Source organism: Streptopelia decaocto, assembly GCF_964273445.1.
Source record: "Streptopelia decaocto genome assembly, chromosome: 20".
Taxonomy (NCBI): Eukaryota; Metazoa; Chordata; class Aves; order Columbiformes; family Columbidae; genus Streptopelia; species Streptopelia decaocto.
The window spans coordinates 2,604,576-2,623,862 of record NC_138675.1 but is presented as its reverse complement, the minus strand read 5'-3'; the positions used below and the strand labels follow the sequence as shown (position 1 = coordinate 2,623,862).

The window sequence follows — 19,287 nt, the reverse complement described above, 5'->3', positions numbered from 1 at the left end:
ACCTGTGTAGCTTATCAGATGTGTCAACTGTCATCTTGAGTAACAAACTTTCTTACACCCCTTTTGGGAAATAGCTGAATTTTGTGTCATCGCCTTTCAAAGCGCGTTTCACAGTCCATCTGCATGTGAGGGTTTAACACGTATGCGCAGACGGGGACGCCAGCTTGCTCCATCAATCTGCGCTTCGGCGACGAACCCAAGTTATTTTTGCAGAGAGAGCATCCAACATTTCTCCCAGTTACTTTGCACTCCTGCTCTTGTGCTTTTCGTATGGGAATCTCAAGAACGTGACAGATTTCATCCTCCCAGTTAGCTCTTAGTAGTATGTTTTACCTGTTTATCAGATGAAGGAGTGGAGCCAACAGCCTCAAGGGACCAGTCCATGTCACAGTAGGTTTGTTCCAGAGGTGGATGTGGTCCAGAACAAGCTCTTCCCTTTTCTTGCAGCCACTAAAATAAGGGAATCCATCAGACTAAATCAGTCTAAATCTTGCCTATTATGAATGTTTTCTTTAGAGGCACTTGAGATCATAAAAAACAACTGATTTGCCCAACACTTCTTGTTCATTCCTCATTTACTCTTGGGTTGCAGTCACCTCTGACTGAAACCTCCGTTTCCTGAAACCATTTGTTTGCTAAGCTTGTGGGGAATTCAAACAAAACACCTGTTCTCAGTGAATTATGATACGGGAATGGTTCTCATCGAGCTTTATTTAAGTAAAAAAGCCTTCTGTACTTCAGAATCAAGCCCAAATCTAGGAGATAGTGAGAATTTTTTAGTAAGGTACCAATTTGGGTAGGGAAGCATGGTGCTGGTCTTAATCTGTGAGGTCTAATTGGAGCTCTAATCAAGTTACCGAGGGAAATCATGCCCCGACCTGGGGCAGCGAGATGCCGAGCTGAGCCGACGTGCGGCTGATGGCGAAAGGCAGTTTGCTCAGCGTTCCGTCACCGAACAGCTTTCATCTGTCTTCCTTTGTGCGCTGCTCCGCAAAGCGCCTCTGGAGCTGCAGCTCACGTTCCCTAGGATATAGACAGGCGCACAAGAACGCAACCTCAGGCCTCTTTTTGTTTCCCTTGTCTCTCACTGGCTTTTTTTTTGTTCATCTGCCATTTTACCAGGGCCCCTGTGGTGTTAATTGCTGGTCTCTAGCGTGGCCTTTGAGCACATCTTCCCCCCGGGGCTTTCCCTGTGCTTATGTATTTGCTGTGACATTAAGCGCTGCTTATTCCACATTAGGCTTAGTGCGCTCGCTGACAGGTTTTCTCTCGCAAGGTCTCCTGCTCCCAAATCTGGGATTTTTCTTTTCTGCTTTTTATTCAGTCCTATGGATTAAAATGGAAAGTTTAGTGAAATGCTGTCAGCGTCTCCAGCTGGAAATGCATCTGGAAAACTAGCCCTTGCCCAGGCTAAAAGCACAGCTTGTGCTTCAATGGGTTGGGCTGTATTATTTTGGTAATATGCTGTCTTGTTGAAAGCTCATTAAGTTGCCTTTTCCTCCTCCTCTTCCATTTTCCATCACTGCAGATTTTATCTGTTTGAAAGCACTCATCCAATTAGCCTCTCCTGCTTCGTTTACTGGGCTGTGCCTGATCCCTGTATTTACTGGGCTGTGCCTGATCCCTGTATTTACTGGGCTGTGCCTGATCCTGTGTTTCCCAGGCTGTGCAATACCCTTGGAGGGAAAAGTTGCCGTGGAAAGTACATGTTTCTCTGTCAATGAAACACGTTTTGCTTGGTTAGATCTTTCACTGGTGCTAAAGGAAACTGTTGGAGAAGGTAGAAGGAGGAAGAGACTATTACCAGCCCATCCATCTAATTAGCAATGCTGAGGAAAAGCGGACAGACCAATAAATGAGTTATTGATGTTTTTGCAGGTGGTGGCTTCACTGTTGTTTTTAATTCACCTTAGTAAGGGGAAAAAGAGGGATTGAAAGATTCCTCTGTTACCATCCGCGGTCAAAGCAGTGCAAAGGAGAACTGAGGCTGGAGTGTGTGTTACACGCTAATGAGAACTGGACTCATCAACCCAAAAATCAATTTAGGCAGATGATAAGCTCCAAACAGACTTTATTCTAACCAGAATTGTTTAGCAGAGAACCAGCTAGAAATGGGGTTTATCCAAAGCTATTCAGCGCTCCAATGTGATAAAACACAGGTTCGGATACCAGTTAGGAGTTCAGTTACTAAACAGCTGATTAAAACTCAGGGGATCCCAAAATTTCACATTCAAAACGTGCATCTCAGAGGTACCCATGTACTTTGGGACGGGAAGAGATACATCTGCCACACTCACGTATAGGTGTCCACAGAGGTATGGTTAACATGATGCTCTCTTCTGGTGCAGGGGGAGCCGATGAGGATCATTTACCGCATGCGAGGGCTACTGGGAGATGCAACGGAGGAATTCATCGAGTCTCTCGACTCCACTACTGGTAATGCACTTGTCTTCTGAAAGCTGGGATTAGGTTTGAAATCTGAGGTTCACTGCAGAGCAATGACGCTCTTATCCTTACAGCGCTGAGCTTACAGTTGATTGACGTTGCTTTTGCTACATTTACCTGCTTCACCTACAGTGGAGGAGGATTTTAACAACCCTTTAAATCTATACTTTCAATGTGAACGCTTGCGTGGCACAGGGACCATTCTGCCTGCCCCTTCTTCATATTCCTGCTCATAATTCTTTTCAAATTCAATACGGTTGAAGTGACTTGAACTCGTGGTGAATGTGTCCTACTGTACTGTGTTTTTGCTTTGCTGTTTTGTCCTGTGGGCTGCACGAGCTTGCCGCGTTGTGGCTGCTTCCTCTCTTCACAACCTGTGTCTGTCCTCTAGATGAAGAGGAGGATGAGGAAGAGGTTTATAAGATGGCCGGTGTCATGGCCCAGTGCGGAGGCTTGGAGTGCATGCTCAACAGGCTGACCGGCATCAAGGACTTCAAACAAGGGCGGCACCTCTTAACCGTGAGTCTCAGCTTCTGTCCTTCGGGCTCACGAGTTACATGATGGAAAATGCCACAAATGTTAATCAAGCTTAGTTCTCTGGGTTGTGTTGCAGTTTAAGTGCTGGAGCGGAGATTTCAAGTCACTAATTAATGAAAACCTGAGAAATTCCTTCTTGTCCTCTCCTGTTCCTTTTGGTTAACAATTCTTTACAAAGACTTTGAAGTGTGTAGAAGCTGAGGAGTTGGTAAGACTAAATCCGATCTGGCTAGAGAGATTGTTTTTCTGCCTTGGCCTTACTTGAAAACCAAAGCTGTCCTAAGGTTAATAATGGTGTAAAAGTCTGGCTTGTAATTAACCCCACAAGTCTGGAAACGAGCTAGATTATTGGGTGCTTCTAGTTTCAGCAAAATCCTCCTACTCATTTTGAAGGTACCGTAGAGAATGCATTCTCTCTATTTTGTAGGTGCTGTTAAAACTCTTTAGTTACTGTGTGAAGGTGAAAATAAATCGTCAGCAGTTGGTCAAGCCGGAGATGAACACTTTGAATGTCATGCTGGGAACTCTTAACTTGGTAAGGGCAACCTTGACTTCCATAGTGTTTTGTCTGGACTCCAATGAATTTAAACTGTCTCTGAGTGTCGTGCTGCCTTATAACTAGAAGAGATCTTAAATATTGCTGGGCTGGCATTGCAAATTTTCTGGTAGCCATTCTTTATCTGTTAGCGAGTGGAAGTGTGGGGGTCAGTTAAACCAGTTACTGCTGATGTTGCAATAACTGGTGTCACCTTTCCAGGCTCTGGTGGCAGAGCAGGAGAGTAAGGACAGCGGAGGGGCAGCCGTGGCCGAACAAGTGCTCAGTATAATGGAGATAATTCTGGATGAATCCAACGCGGAACCTCTGAGCGAGGACAAGGTGAGTGCCTGGGGCTCGGTGCGCGAATGGAAATGTTGACTGGGATTCGAGGCTTGTAAATACCTTACGACAGCGATGCTGAGCTGCGGGAGCTGCAGAGGTGTGTTAAACGGGAGTCTAACCCTTGTTCCGCTTGCTGGCGTGTCTTGGCAGGGCAGGAGTGCCCTGAGCCAGCAGCACTGCGGGGCATCTGCAGGATGATCTAGCACAGCCGGGGTGGGGGTTATTAAGCACCACTTGGATCCCTTCCTTGCTGCTTTGGGCCACAGGCCAGTGAGAGACAAGAAGAGACACGGCTCTGCCCTGGGTTTTTTGAGTGTTTTTGTACATGTTGAAAACGTGATTGATTTTTCCAGGTAGTTGAGGATAAAAATTGTATCTCAGCTAGACTGAGAATGAGAAGTTCCTCGCTCATCTTTTGAAACTCTTGGCATATATGAAGCTGATGGCCTTTGGGTTGGAATTATTAGTCGTTTTTGACTGGAAAATGCTTTAATAGTAAGTGGAAGAAGTCAGGTATCAGGAAGAGGAGTTGATCCAGCTGTTGCACAGACATTTGGGAATGAGGCTGGATCTTGTTCTTCATCAGGGTCTAGACCTCTAATCCTTTAAGCCTGGAGTAGTCTACTAGCTACCAGACTGAGGGTTTTTTTGAAGGTTGTAAATTTATTCCTGAACATAAATCAGGCTCTTCTTCCTTTGCAGGGCAACCTCCTTCTCACCGGTGACAAAGATCAGCTGGTAATGTTGCTCGATCAGATTAACAGCACTTTTGTCCGTTCCAACCTCAGCGTCTTGCAAGGCCTGTTGCGCATCATCCCGTACCTGTCCTTCGGGGAAATGGAGAAAATGCAGATTCTGGTTGATCGATTCAAGCCCTACTGCAACTTTGATAAGTATGTTGTCATATTTCAATTAAAAGCACATTAAATCTGTTGTACTGACAAGTCTATACCTTTTTTTTTCCTCCTTGATGCTTCCCTCAGTGTAATGCAAAGCCTCAGAGATTCCTGGTGCATAAGCTTAATTTCCTATTTCACCTCTAAGCTATTTTAAAAAGAAATATGTGAGCATGTAGCTCAAGAAATAGGGCTTTAGAGTATATTCTGAGATGACAAGGGTCTGAGTAGCTTTTCTGAGCCTCTAAGCTGGAGTAGGTACGTGCATTCAGTGATAATGTAATGAGAATTGCAGGCAGAGATTTTTGCAGAGCCCCCAGTTTACCGTTTCTTCTCTTCATTCAGGTACGACGAGGAGCACAGTGGAGATGATAAAGTTTTCTTGGACTGCTTCTGTAAAATAGCAGCGGGAATAAAGAACAACAGCAATGGCCATCAGCTGAAAGATCTCATCCTTCAGAAGGGAATTACACAGAACGCCCTTGACTACATGAAAAAACACATCCCCAGCGCAAAGAAGTAAGCGTCACTACGTAATGTGTGTGATGATCCCAAACATCCTCCTCTCATCACCACAACAGTCTACCAAGAAAGCCATTACCTAGTCCATGTTCAGAAGCGTTTAGATTTGGTACAGCTGTGATGCAGAAAGTCTGTTGAGACAGTGCTGCTGTAGAGATAGGCTAAAAACCCAAAAATCTTCCCATTTGATACCCATCCGAGCTGGTTTCCCACATACCACCATGCTCATGTTTCCTACCTGTTCCTTACCTATTACACTGAAATAGAGCTTTTGCTGTTGATAACCAGCTCACGAACATAAATCAAATCCCAAGGCTACGAGCTGACACTGTGGCTCTTAGTGTGCACAACATGCAAGTGGGAGTGCGAATGTCGCTTCATTAATTAACGGACGAGGGATCCGGGGGGAAGGGTGTTTGTCTTGCCTGCTGGCTGACCGCCAAGTGCCTTTTTGGAATGAGTGACTGCCCTTCAGCTGCTGCCTCTTGTTTTCCATGCAGTTTGGACGCAGACATATGGAAGAAATTCTTATCTCGACCTGCGCTTCCTTTTATCCTGCGCCTGCTCCGCGGACTTGCCACCCAGCACCCTGCTACACAGGTGAGGACACTGTCCCAAAAGCCAAGTAGGACATGGATGACTTGTTAAACTATTTGTGGCTGTAGTTAAGCAGTTATTTCTGTAGTAGTTGCTTCTATGCTGTTTTTTGCTGGACTTGAAGAAAGACAGCAGCTTCAGGTATCATCCGCTAGTCTGGGAAAGTCTGGAGGACAGAGATTTTGACTTTAAATAGCTTCTCATTCTGTGTGGGGTGAGATTTATACACCGATGTGAAGGGAAGGTAATTCAGGACTGTGAACTCTATACAGGGTGTTTCAAAAAGCTGGACCAAATTGAAATCACCATATATTGAAATTGGGTCCAGCTTTTTGAAACACCCTGTGGTATTGATAAGCTTCGTAGGGCCTGATTTTTGTTATAAGAATGCTCTTTATCCAACACGCACATCTGATCTCTGGTCAGTGTAGAGGCAAATTGCCCCAGTCTTGTAGGCAGTTTTAGGACCCAGGATCCATAATGTAGCAGCATCAAAGAAGAAAATAAGACACTCGGCAAAAATTGTTCCAAATCAGTGCTTCTGCTCAGCTGTTGTGGGCGAGATTAGAGGGATCAGTCGCTGTCCCGCACAGCCTTTTTCTGAACCAAGTGCTATTTTTCAACCCCTGTTAGGTGCTAATAGGTACAGACTCAATCACCAACCTGCACAAACTGGAGCAGGTGTCTAGCGACGAGGGGATCGGGACGTTAGCGGAGAATCTTCTGGAGGCACTAAGGGAACATCCAGAGGTGAATAAGAAGATTGACGCTGCCCGGAAGGAGACGCGTGCAGAGAAGAAGCGGATGGCCATGGCAATGAGACAGAAGGCCTTGGGCACTCTGGGGATGACGGTAATGTCTGTTTGCACCGACGGCAGACTCGCCATCTACCAATCTTTTATTTCTGTCTTGCTAAAACTGCCACACAAGGAATTGTGTAAAATGATTTACTGACAAATATTACAGAGCTCAAGCCCGCGGTTTGCCTGGTGCTGCTGGGAGAGTAAATATGGTTGCTAATAGCAGGCTGGGAAATGGGTTGGGCATTCCTGTGACGGTGCTGGGGACAGTGGTGTTCATCGGTGTCCTTTTAACTTGCTTGGCTTGTTCTCTCTTTCAGACGAATGAGAAGGGTCAGGTAGTGACCAAGACTGCGCTGCTTAAACAGATGGAGGAACTTATAGAAGAGCCAGGTCTGACTTGCTGCATCTGCCGGGAAGGATACAAGTTTCAGGTGAAGCGAAATACATTTGCAAAGCTCTCTCACGAGGGTTGGTGTGTGGGCTCTGGAAGATCAGGAAATGTCAGGTTTAGTTCTTGGGATCAGAAATTCCAGAGGTGGTTGGCAAGTGGAAGTGTTTTTCCAATGAAAGCTGGAAAAAACATTTGATCAGTGCAAGTTTGAGTTGGGGACTGGGAAAGATGAAATTCAGTGCAGCGTCAAAATAATGCCAAGTGTGGTCTAACGTTCTTTAACGTAGCTGTTGTGTCATTGCAGCCTACGAAAGTCCTGGGTATTTATACTTTCACCAAACGTGTTGCACTAGAGGAGTTTGAGAACAAGCCCCGAAAACAACAGGGATACAGCACAGTCTCTCACTTCAACATTGTCCACTACGATTGTCACCTTGCGGCTGTGAGGTACGTTCCGGTCACAGGCTGGGTGGTCGTGGTTGATGTTATCCAGGGTGGTTTGTGAGCCTGCCACTTGGCCTTGTCACTCAGGGTGGGTTTGCTTCTCTGTGGTCTGCCTGGACACTGAAAAATAAAGCCCATAATCTAAAGAAGCTGTGGAATTGTCAATTTTCGATGGTTTCGTAGACTAACACTTGCCTACTTCTAACTGGCCTGGGTGTGGCTTTGCTTTCTCACCACAGACTTGCTCGCGGACGGGAAGAATGGGAGAGCGCAGCCCTACAAAATGCCAACACCAAGTGCAACGGGCTCCTGCCCGTGTGGGGACCTCATGTGCCAGAGTCTGCTTTTGCTACTTGCTTAGCACGGTGAGTAGAAAAACTTATTTCTCAAGCTGTTTTTATTTGGATACGCGAGTCAGGATGATACCACAGAGGCCTCCTCGTTTCAAACCATGGATGATGGCGGCTAAATCGTAGTAAACCTGAGCCAGATGGAGATGGTTCGTCCTGTTGTCAATATTCTGCTCCACCTTGTTTTGGGTTTGTACAGTCTCATTAGAAATCAGGAGTGGTAACATCTTTAATGTATCCCAAGCTCTGGACATGGGAAAATGGTATCCATGAGTGTATATATGTGTGTAGATATATATATATAGATATATGTAGATATAGATATAGATATATATGCAGATGGAATTGGATGTAAGCTGAGATTCTGAGCTATGGTGTGGAAGAAAAAAAGCTCAAATGAAGTTGTGAAAGTGTTTTCTTTTTAATAAAGTAGTACTTATTGCTGTTTTTCAGACACAACACGTACCTCCAGGAATGCACAGGGCAGCGGGAACCTACCTACCAGCTCAATGTCCATGACATTAAACTGCTATTTCTCCGTTTTGCGATGGAGCAATCATTCAGCGTAGATACTGGAGGAGGAGGAAGGGAGAGCAACATACACCTCATTCCCTACATAATCCACACGGTGCTCTACGTCCTCAACACGTCAGTACCTTTCTCTTTGCAACAACCTCTGCTTTCCACTCTTAGTCTCAGAAAGGTCTATAAATCTGGGCTTTGTTAGGTCTATGTGGCAAAAAGGATGGGAAAATCACACAAAAGTTTTAGAAGGAACCAAATTGCACATCTTAAGCAGGCTGTTAAAAGTTTACATTGTTTGGAGTGAAGCGTTGCTGCCTGAACATGCAGGATAACAGGGAACTTATTGAGTAAAAGCAATTGGGAATTAGCTTCTCTTTCCATTCTAGATGTAATTAATACCTCTGGGCTGAGCAAGAGGGTTATTAGATTAAAGAGACACTGGCAGCTTAATTTTCTCAGGAACAGACAGAAGAGAGACACTGTGATGAAGTAATTGCTGTTAGTTGAAAACTTAACCCTGGTACCATTTTATCCAATATTAAAATAGCAAAATCAGTTTTGTTTCCTGTTTTGACATAGTGCAATTCTCCTGTATTGTTCAGATCCATCGGATTTCGCTGTCATTTTTAAGATTTTTTTAAAATTAGTATTATTATTATTACGTTTTAGCAGCTGAAGCGTTTCAGTAATATCTTATTTATACAAAGCATAAGTGTCAGGCGTGCTTTGGCTTGACACTATGTCTAAGTTTACAAATGTGTAGGCGCTATTTGTGTAGTTAGATACCAGAAAGTAATACTAATTAGAAGAGGGTATAAATGTTTGAATATATGCCTGTTCAACCAAGGTCACTCCAAATGAAGTGCAATGAAATCTCTGTCTTTCCCGCCTGGAACTAATCAACGTTTTGGCTCTAATACAATTTGTCTATTGTTTTTAATATCTATCTCCAGATCCCTGTGCTATTGTTTTCCAAGTCCCTTGAGAGACAAATAAATGAAACTATTCTTTTCATCTCGTTAGTCTGTTTACTGGCACCAGAGAGCCCAGAACCCGCTGTGCGGCTCTTGTATAAAAATGAATTATGTAGTTTCCAGACATTACTTTTTTTCTAAAGACACATTCGATATTAAATGGACAAAATGAAGGGCTATTAGTTGGCTACCAGCTGCATCATGTAGCAGATGAAAAGGTCACTCAATGCTGACGCCCAGACATGGCTTTATCTGCTGAGATGCTGCTTTATATATTCCTTAATTAATATATCTAACTTAAAAATCAAGGGACCTACCTGGCTGGCAGCGTCTTCTGACCTGCAGAGGAATAGCCGGTGGTAAAACGTGATATGTCTTCACGTGGTCTCCTGCAATGTGGAGTTTGCACCGTCAGCTCTGGAGTGTCAGGACTCCTGAAGAGGCTGGAGCTGGGGGAAAGGAAAAGAATGATATATACCAGCTTACAGTAAATACGTTATCTTTTGGGGTTTGAAATTGGCCTGTATCTTCTCAGCGATTGCTTTTGCGGTAGATGAATAACATAAATGGATGCTGGCTGTCAGAGCTGCAGTCACGTGCTTGGTGTCAGAGGGGAGATGGTACAACAGGAACACTGGCTGGCCTGACTATTTTTTCTCTAAATAAAAGGAAATATAGCTCTACAGTAGCCCTGCCAGCCTTGGGGCAATGCCAAGTGCCTTGCAAACCTCTCTAGTACTGTACACAGCCCTAAGAAAAAGTGATTTTGCTAGACTTGTACGCTTTACTAGGAGCTAATATTAAATAAACCAGTGGCTGAATTTGGGAAAAGCCCGATCGTGCCAACCCAGCGCTGTTTTTTCCTCAAATCACTGGAACGGCTGCTGAAGCTTTTCTTGTGTTTCAGAACTCGAGCGACGTCGAGGGAGGAGAAAAACCTGCAGAGCTTCCTGGAGCACCCCAAAGAGAAGTGGGTGGAGAGTGCCTACGAGGTGGACGGGCCCCACTACTACACCGTGCTGGCGCTGCACATCTCGCCCCCCGAGAAGTGGAAAGCCATGCGAGTGGAGATCCTCAAGAGGCTCCTCGTCACCTCCCACGCGCGGGTGGTGTCACCAGGTGGAGCCAGCAGGTTTGTCACTGCCCCGCTGCTGCTCCTCTGCCTGTCACCTTAGAGCCACTGGGCAATTTATGGGGAGCTGAGGATAGGCACAGGCATTTTGGTAAAAAAGCAGATAGTAACCCTTCTGAGTAGCTTTGTACTCGGTGTTGCAGAGGAATGAGCCAGAGCATTCAATTCTGGGTGTTTTCTGGAGTGGATCAATCAGCTGGGCAGTGGGAATGATGTTTTTCCTAGGAATATAGCTAAAAACAGGTAAATATTATAGTAAGATGCTTATTCCCTCTCCCCCCCTCAAGTGAAACCCTGGAGTAACTTCTGGTGTGTGTGGTTTCAGAGCAGCTAGCTCGCTCTCTGCTCGCCTTACTAAAGAAGCCGTTCCTGTGCTCTTTTGATCAGTGTACCAGCTTCCTTAAATAGCAAAATAGAAATAGAAATCAAATGCCTTTGCTTTTAAAAAAGAAAAATATCAATAGCAGCTGTCAGGCACTTGAAGTACAAGAATAAGTGGCTGCGCCTGCCTGACAAAAGCACATATTTCCAGAGAAAGAAGCGGAATTCCAGTTGCTGAAAAGATGATTTTAAATAGCTGTCATAATTAGGAATAAATTCATTATTATTCTAAGTCGCCTTAAAGGGCATTCTTATTCTGATGACTTTAATTATGTGTTTGATAAAGTCATTCCATTGTAGCAGCACACAACACAGCATGCATCAATGCTATTAGAGGCATCAAAAGTGAAAGAGCCCTTAAACAGGCTCCGGTATTGATTTCTGTGCTAGTTTCTGCTTTTCAAGCTCAGCCTGCTCCGTGTCTCCTGTTTCCACCACCCTGCCGGCGTTCTGGGAAAGGGCGTTTAACAGCAGATATTATCGTGGACGCTCTGTTTTCTCGGACACAAGGGCGTGCAGCATTTCACGCGGCCTGCAAAAGAGTCTGGGAAAGCAAAGCCCTCGTGTGGCTTTGCTGTGGATATTTCATGTTTTTTAAAACCCTTGGTAAATGAGTCTGTTTCTTTCCCATCTTATCTCTAAGCATGTGTGTAATGAAAGCAGATTGAAACGACACAGCCAGGAACTTCCAGCTAACCCCTCCAATCTGTGGAATTTCAGGGGAAAACAGAACCAGTCCTCAGGAATTATGTCAAGGTTTATTCAAGGGCTTTCTTTAATCCCTGCAGACTAAGAGAGCGCAAAGCCTTTCACTGATAATACCTCTCAGAAATAGAAATATGGCAGTTCTTATTTCCAAGCTCGCCGCTTATTTATTCTTGTGGCAAATGAGGAAGAGGGCGATGGGGAGGGAAATGCTCTGCAGGAAAGTGCCAGGACCTTGAGTTTACGAAGGAAACCAAGGTTTGCAACATCAGAGTGACACGTCTGCAGATGAAAATGAGCGTTGCACGGGGGATGCGGTTCCGCGTCCATAGGGCGGTGTGGGCTGGAGGTCAGAGAGACGCGAGGACTCGCTGCCACCATTACTGGGGGCGATGGAGCCACTGGAGGAACCGACAGCACATCTAGGAGCAGCTGAGGATCAGCTTGCGATCCCAAAAAGGGCCTGGAAAGCTCACATTCCCTCAGATGTAAATGAAGGCAACACATGCTGCCCGTACTCCGGGCTGTGCTGAGGTGTTTGATCCAGCTGCTCAGCTGGATTAGTTGGTATAAGACAGTTTTGAGGAGAATCCAGCCAAAAATGGTCTCTGTGCCAGGAGCTACAGCCGTCTTGTCTACAAGACCAAAGCGGGAGATGCTCAGCACCTTCCGTGCTTTAAAAACACTTTGTATTTCAACCCCAAGATGAAATTACCAGAATGAGTAGGAGTTCTGGGTTTGTTCTCTTTTTTTTTGTAAATATAATTTACAAATTCCAAATGACTGACTCAAGCAACCGATTACCTGCTCGTTATTACTGAACCAAGAGTTGTGGCTAGAAAAATCACTTTTCAGTGTAGCTTTCCTCTGGAGCTTGGGAGGAAAATATCCTTTGGATTTATTGTTCTTTTCCTTCGCTCCTGACTGTGACCTTTCTAAAATATTCATGAGAGACACGAGGCTCCCAAAGTGTTCGTGTCTCACTTTGTGCTGGCGATCCACGCATGGCTGATGAGCCTGAACCAGCTCACGTTAATGAATACGTGGCAGCTATTACATGAAGCAGCCGTTCCAAAAGGTACCTACCAGACTTCACCCACAAGGGCCTTTTAGTTTTCAATTAAAGGAGCAGACTCCAATTAGATCGAAACCATTCGCATAAAAAGAACCTCTGTCTTGCAGTATTGGGGAGTCTAGAATTAGCCTCGCTTTAAGTTGCCGTTCTTCCCGTGGAAATTTAGTCACCTTTACTAATTGGTTTTTCTTTAAATAATTAAGCCTAGCTGCCCAAGCAGGCCGCCACCTACCAAGCCGCCTGTTTTAAGGGCAGGCATTAAAATGGAGCCTTTTCGAATAAAAGCAGCGCAATGTTCATTTCCCCCCAAGAAAACACCCAACTTGTGTGGATCGCAGCTGGGCCCGTGGTCAGACGACACCATTTTGCTCAGTTGCATCAGCTGAACTAGTTCTAGATGCATTAAAAAACAGCTTTTTTTTCCCCCCAAAGCTTTTAAGAGGCAAGCAGGAAGCGGCATGTGATGGAGGCCGATGTACCTGAGAAACACATGCAAGAAAATTCCAAAGCCATTAGAGCTGCTGGCAGGAGGTTCTGCTTTGCCAGGACCTGTTGGTGATTAATCCTGTAAACTTGGGGAGCTGTTATCCCAGGACAACTCTGCACCTTTTATAGCATTTCTCCTGCCAGGTGCTCCATTTCCAAAAGCAGAATTCCTTCTTTCATAAGAATCAAGAAGATATTAATTGGAAGTTCCTCCATTTCTTCAAGGGCAGGATGTTTCCCTCAGAGTCTTTCAGAAACGCTTTTGTGAGTTAGAAGCAAAAATATGTTTTCTGTCATTGATACGGACTGCGGCCGAAACCTAAATTGAGTTATTTCTTCAGGAATCTGCTGTACTCCCAGCACCGAGCATACAAATGGGGCTGTGCGTTGTTTTTCTGACTGCTGTTGACTTCCTATATAGTTGAACAATGTGTTTCCCTCTGTGCTTGTTCTCATCCTGTGAAATAAGGTTTTCTTGGCTAACCTGCGTTGGTCACAGTAGCCACAGCTGGCAAAGTGGCTCCGTGGCCATAGGAATCATTGCACAGAAACCACGGATGCCCGGTGTTTGTTTTGTGTCCCGGCACACGCAGCAAAGCTCCCTCAGAGCCATTCCCCCTGTGTATTATTTGGCCGTTTCAACTTTCGTGCTATTCATCAACTCGGTTACCAAAGCACAGTAAAGTGATTAACTCCAAATTGATTTCATTATCTCCCTAGACTGGCAGATAAGGCGGTGAAGGAATACGCAACATACCGCTCTGGCCTTCTCTTCTGGGCCCTCGTAGATCTCATTTACAACATGTTCAAGGTAAGAAAGAACACTGAAGTTTTTCTGTATCACCTTGTTACCAACTACCTGCATTGAAAATAAAAGGCAGGGTTTGCAGCTCCCTTCTCCAAGATCCTTCTAAACATAACATTTCACCTTGTATGAGCAGAAAGGCCGCAAGAGGCTGCCTGTGCTTCTTGTACCCCGCTTAATTCGGTATCTGAGGAAATGAGAGACTTTTCCAGTTTACAGCAGTCCTGCTATATCCTGTATTTGCTTATTTTTCCTGTTAACGGTTCACTAAAGCAAGGACATTCAGAGCTGCACCAGGGAAACAGCTGGGTAAGGAAAGAGGTGGGGGCATCCACCAGAAAGAAACCTGCCGTTTTCAAAGCTTAAATAATTAGGGTGAGAAAACACCAGCGACCTTGTTCGCTTTCTGTACAGAAAGATTATAAAGTCACATATAGGGTCACTTTTTCAATGTGGCTTGTTTACGAGAGACAGGGGGGTGCAAGTCCAAGAGCAGCGGGATAAAGCGTCAAGGCTTGCAGTTATTCTTCTGAATAGTTATGTTTTTGGACTGATTTGGTCCCATTTTCCCCTCTCGTAGAAGGTGCCTACCAGTAACACAGAGGGGGGCTGGTCCTACTCTCTTGCTGAATTCATCCGACACAACGACATGCCAATACACGAAGCTGCAGACAAGGCCCTGAAAACCTTCCAGGAGGAGTTCATGCCAGTCGAAACGTTTTCCGAGTTTTTGGATGTGGCCGGTAAGCGTGCGCTTTCCCTTTTATAGGCCGTCTTATGCAACTCGTGACGGCCGCTCGCTCCAGCCGGCAGCATTCCTGCCGCCACAGCTTGTTTGGACGAGCGAGAGGAGGAGACGTCGGCGCTCCAGCTACTGCACAAACAGTTGAGCATCCCCAGACAGGAAAATTTCTCTCACCTGATCCCACAGCTCCTCCCCTTGCTCTTTTAAACATACATACATCACAGCTTAAGGATGTTTTTCTGGGTATAAGTGGTTTGAAGGCTGATAAATAGATGCGACCCTGTACTAAAGGCAGAAGAGTTCCTGCTGGAGGGATTTTGGTTTCCTCAGGAGGTGCTGAAAACTCACCTGCAAAGAGGTTATTCTTAACTTGTGTCACAAATTAGTTGTGCCCCGGGCCAGTTTCTTGCTCTCCAACATACAGAGCTGCTGGGCAGCCGGCTAGCAGGGTCCCTATAGTCGCTCTGTTGCACAAGAGCGATGCCGTATGGATTTAATATACACGCTTTGGTCCCTTCTGCACCCACATCCAACAAGGGTTTATCTTGGTCTTATCCATCCTTAAAATAACGTTGCAGCTGTCATCATTAACTTCCACATGCCCTAGCGCGAATCCCTACTGTGGGGAGGAGAAACTGCTTGGTGGATCTAATTATTCTGTACTGTCTTCTTTTGTTTAAAGGACTCTTATCAGAAATCAGTGATCCCGACAGCTTCCTCAAGGATCTTTTGAACTCCATCCCCTGAGCCGCCAGCACACGGAAGCGTTGGGCAGACTACACTAGCTTGCCTTCCATCCCTTTGTGTTCCTCCTCGTGCAGTCTGTCCCTTCCCTGAGGAGTGCTGCAGTTTGGTTTCTCTTTTTTATTTTATTTTATTTTGTTTTATTTTATTTTATTTTCTACATTTTTTTCCCCTTCTTGGAGTGTTTTGGAATTTAGATTTGTTTTATCCTGTATTTCAGTGTTCTATCTGTAAAGCCTTGTGTATTCAAGCTGGTTGAAAGAACTTGTACAGAAAGGAATCCAAACCAGTAAATCTTAATGCTTTAGTGTTCACCTCTTTGAAGTTCAATAAACCGAACAAATGGGTAAGATGGGTTTGACGAGTACTTTAACCATGCAGTAGCCTAAATGCCAAGTTCTTTCTCATCTTTTCTTTCAGAGCTCCTCTCTCGGGGCTCAGAGCTGCTGCTCTTTCCGGCCCGTAGTTTGGACAAGGAGACAGAGGAAACAAGGAGTCTCATAGTAAGGAAGGCGGCAGCGATGCTGTCCTTACTGATCCCACGTGCAGAGCAGGTTTCCCCTTGTGGGACATGAGCCTTAGAGACTCGGGGACCCCCGGCGCTTCGCATTGCCCCTCTCCAAGGCATGTTGCATCTCACGGTGTCTTTCCTGGCTTGACTCTCACCGAGGCTGTATCCAAAGCAAGAGCGCGCGGCGTCGCCTCCGGTCGCTTGGTACTGACAAGGGTACCTTGCTCCTCGCATCGAATTTCTTTTCTCTCTCTGGTAATACTTTCAGCTTCAGCAAAATGCATGGAAAATAGACGCTGCACAGTTCTCGAGCCGGCCACTTGCCCTTTCGATGGCTTTTTTTTCAGTGTGCATGCCCTGACCTGAAGCCGGGTACCTGCTTTGAATACAGCCTTGCCCTTTCTCGCCCAGCTGTGCATGCTCTTAACTTCCCTTTGCCACCGGTTCTGTTCTCCTGTAACCCAACTGACACGTGGTGAAGTTGGAATCTAATAAAGCTTTCCCTGTCCTCCTCGTCTCTGTTTCAACTTGTATTTCCGCAATCCTAACACAGCCCCATCCCATAAATAATAATTGGTTTAGAGGCTGAATAACTCGGCAACCTATTTGATGCCTTTTGTTAGCGTTGAGCACGCATTATGATTTGGCAATTAGCAATCGGGTGAAGGCGCGGTGTTTTTCTTCTCACCTCCGCGGGTGCTTATGTCACTCCTGGCAGTCAGATTTGGTTCTGGGGAGGAGCACGGAATAGCGAATCGCCTCGAGAAGTTTGGTTAGCGAGGGACTCGAGAACATGTCAGTGGGCAGCTTTGTCGGCTGGGTCAATCTGTCTTGCCTTACGAAGGATGGGGGCTAATGCGTGGAGTTTGTTCTTCTTTAGTACAGTGATATTTAACCTTTTATTTAGCTTTTTAGCCACATAAAAGAGAAAAACACGCCTCATTTTAAAAGCACTGTGAAGTCAAACCTAACAGTCTTCTCTCCAAACAAGCAGCTGTAATACCCCTACGGGTGGACGCGCAAGCCTTGCTCACCGATACCAGCGCAAGGCGGCTTGGGCGATACTAAAAACCCTTTGTGAGCAAATGACCCTTCAGATCAGTGCGATTCCTGAAAGCAGCAGCCAGCAGGTAACAAGAAACCAGGTTTTTATGACTCTGCTTCCAAAGCTTTGCGCTGTACAAGAGACTTCAGGTGCAAGACTGAAACCCCACCACGTTTGGACTTTGCGTAAGACTGATTGATTAAGCTCCGGACAAGAATTATTAATGTATTTTGGAAAGCTGGGGAGGAATACTTGGCTGCCTTGCTACCTAATTATTGTTTTTTCACAGAAAAATACATCTTTTCAGCCACGGAGTCAGCGTGCCAGGCAGTCCCGCAGCTTTTCCTCCACAGCTGTTGCCTCACTGGCACAAGGGAGGGTGTTACAAGTACTTGTGCGGTACCTTTCCTCAGCTTACCTGACCAGGTAACTCCAGCGTAGCTCCAGTTTTTGCTGATGCAAATCCCGGCCTAGCTCCCTTTATGCTCGCACAGGTCTCTTGCGAAAACAGGCCCTGCTGTTGCACGAACTGGTAAAGTTTACACCAGCAAAATGGTCCTTTTTCTACCCACGCAGTGGGATCGGCAGATCCTTAAGCTTCCCGGGAGCAGAACGCGACCGCCGTTTGTTCACCGATGTCATTACAGCTGCAAGGAAGCAGGATCTTCAAAGGAGGTCATAAACCGCACAGTTGCAATAAACCACTCAGAGCTGTTCTGGAGGGTTTTGCAAAGGCCCGGAGATGCATTTTGGAAAATAAAGCACAGCATATCGAGTGCGTCCCTGCCCGGAGCACGAGGGGTCTGTGATTTATGGGGAAGGCAGATTTGAAAAGAAGGTGGAAACAGCGTGGTAGCGCTTCTGCAGAGCAGAATAGCTTGGGAGGGCCTGAAGTTGAACAAAAACAACCCCAGAAGAGCTAGAGGGGGGTAAGAACAAAAGAAAAGTGTTTTGGCGAGTTTCAGCTGACACAGGCCACACACGGAGGCTCAAACGTCCGCGGGACGCACAAAGGCGATGGCCTCCGGGCTGCACGATCCCCCGCGCGCCGGGGAAGTCGGCAAAGACTTTTGGGGAAGCATGTTACTTAAATTAGAAGTAAGAGAGGAGTGAGACTGGGGAAAAAACACATCAACACAAGTAAAACAACTCAAACTGATGGACCAAAGCACAAGCTGAACAAAGAGTCAACCCTCTCTCCAAAAAAAAAACCCGGTTTGTTTGCAAAAGACATTTTTTGAGGAAGAAAATCCTTTGCAGTGCACGAGAGCCTGTGTGACCTCTGCGACTGCTTGAACCTGACTCCGTGGGCAAGAGCTTCACCGAGATGATCTGATGTCCCAGCAATGGCTGTTCACACCGGGTCAAACCCTGGTAATTGCTTATTAATTAATCTTGGGAATGACACCTCCTGAAGAGAACAAAGCACCAGCCTTGCCCTGGGCTGTGGCAGGTCTGCGCGGGGCTCTCGCAACTGCTGCGGATGAAAAGGTCCCTGGGAGCCTGAATTAATTCGTTGTTACTGCTGCAATCGCACAAACCCATCGGGCAGGTGGTACCTGAACAAAATAGCCTGTTTGGTGAAGATGGGAAGCCCTTGGCCTTCCGTTTTGTATTTCATGATGGTTTCCTTTGTTCCACTGCCTCCTCCATTCGTAATTCCATTTTTCAAGCCAAGCAAATGTCCTCCTGGAAGCTTTGCGTGGCTGGGTGCTCTGTTGGGATGAGCAGCCTTCCTCCCGCTCCTCTGCCCCGCTGCCGATGCTTCCGACTTGTTCTCCGGCCAAGTTTCTCTGCGGTGTTTTGTCTCCTCCTGCAATTGCCTGGAAGTATTTTCCAACAAGCCGTGGATTAGAGCTGCTGAGCATAAACACACTGTGAGCTGCAACGTTTCGATGCCATAAAAGATTCCCTGGACTTTTTCCGATATAGGAAAAGCGATTTATCTCCCCGGACACGTGTCCGCGCAGCTTGTTTTTCAGGCGGGGGAAGGACACGTGGATCACGTGTGTTCAGCAAGACCGCGGTGGAGCCTCAGTTACGTGGGTACATCTCAGGGTTGCAGTTTACCATGGAGTAATTAGGAGCGAGAAGCCTCTTTTCCCTTTGTCCAAAGGTTTTGGGGAGCCCTTCTATGTATGAGCACACACAGTACTCAAGTTTTCCTCTGTGTTACACAGCGAAAAGCTTTTTCCTACGAAAACATCAGACGATGCTGAGACATTGCTCAAGGAGCTTACAGCACAGAATCAAGACACCAGACGTCCCTCTGACCGCTGAACCACGTGTAAATG

At 46.0% G+C, this 19,287-nt stretch overlaps 1 protein-coding gene across 3 annotated transcripts in view; it reads left to right on the top strand.

Moving 5' to 3' along the window:
• UBR4 (ubiquitin protein ligase E3 component n-recognin 4) overlaps positions 1 to 15,787 on the top strand; it is a 74,750-nt gene extending 58,963 nt beyond the window's left edge. For all 3 annotated transcript variants that reach the window (XM_082069547.1, XM_082069546.1, XM_082069545.1), the window contains 16 exons: positions 2,349 to 2,436; positions 2,837 to 2,964; positions 3,410 to 3,517; positions 3,740 to 3,859; positions 4,565 to 4,755; positions 5,104 to 5,277; positions 5,781 to 5,880; positions 6,511 to 6,729; positions 6,998 to 7,111; positions 7,376 to 7,518; positions 7,755 to 7,880; positions 8,319 to 8,513; positions 10,272 to 10,496; positions 13,864 to 13,954; positions 14,529 to 14,691; positions 15,376 to 15,787. In XM_082069547.1, coding sequence (XP_081925673.1) covers positions 2,349 to 2,436; positions 2,837 to 2,964; positions 3,410 to 3,517; positions 3,740 to 3,859; positions 4,565 to 4,755; positions 5,104 to 5,277; positions 5,781 to 5,880; positions 6,511 to 6,729; positions 6,998 to 7,111; positions 7,376 to 7,518; positions 7,755 to 7,880; positions 8,319 to 8,513; positions 10,272 to 10,496; positions 13,864 to 13,954; positions 14,529 to 14,691; positions 15,376 to 15,440 — 2,250 coding nt within the window. In that variant the 3' untranslated portion in view covers positions 15,441 to 15,787. The remainder of the gene's footprint in view (positions 1 to 2,348; positions 2,437 to 2,836; positions 2,965 to 3,409; positions 3,518 to 3,739; positions 3,860 to 4,564; positions 4,756 to 5,103; positions 5,278 to 5,780; positions 5,881 to 6,510; positions 6,730 to 6,997; positions 7,112 to 7,375; positions 7,519 to 7,754; positions 7,881 to 8,318; positions 8,514 to 10,271; positions 10,497 to 13,863; positions 13,955 to 14,528; positions 14,692 to 15,375) is intronic.
• The last annotated feature ends 3,500 nt before the right edge of the window (positions 15,788 to 19,287 follow it).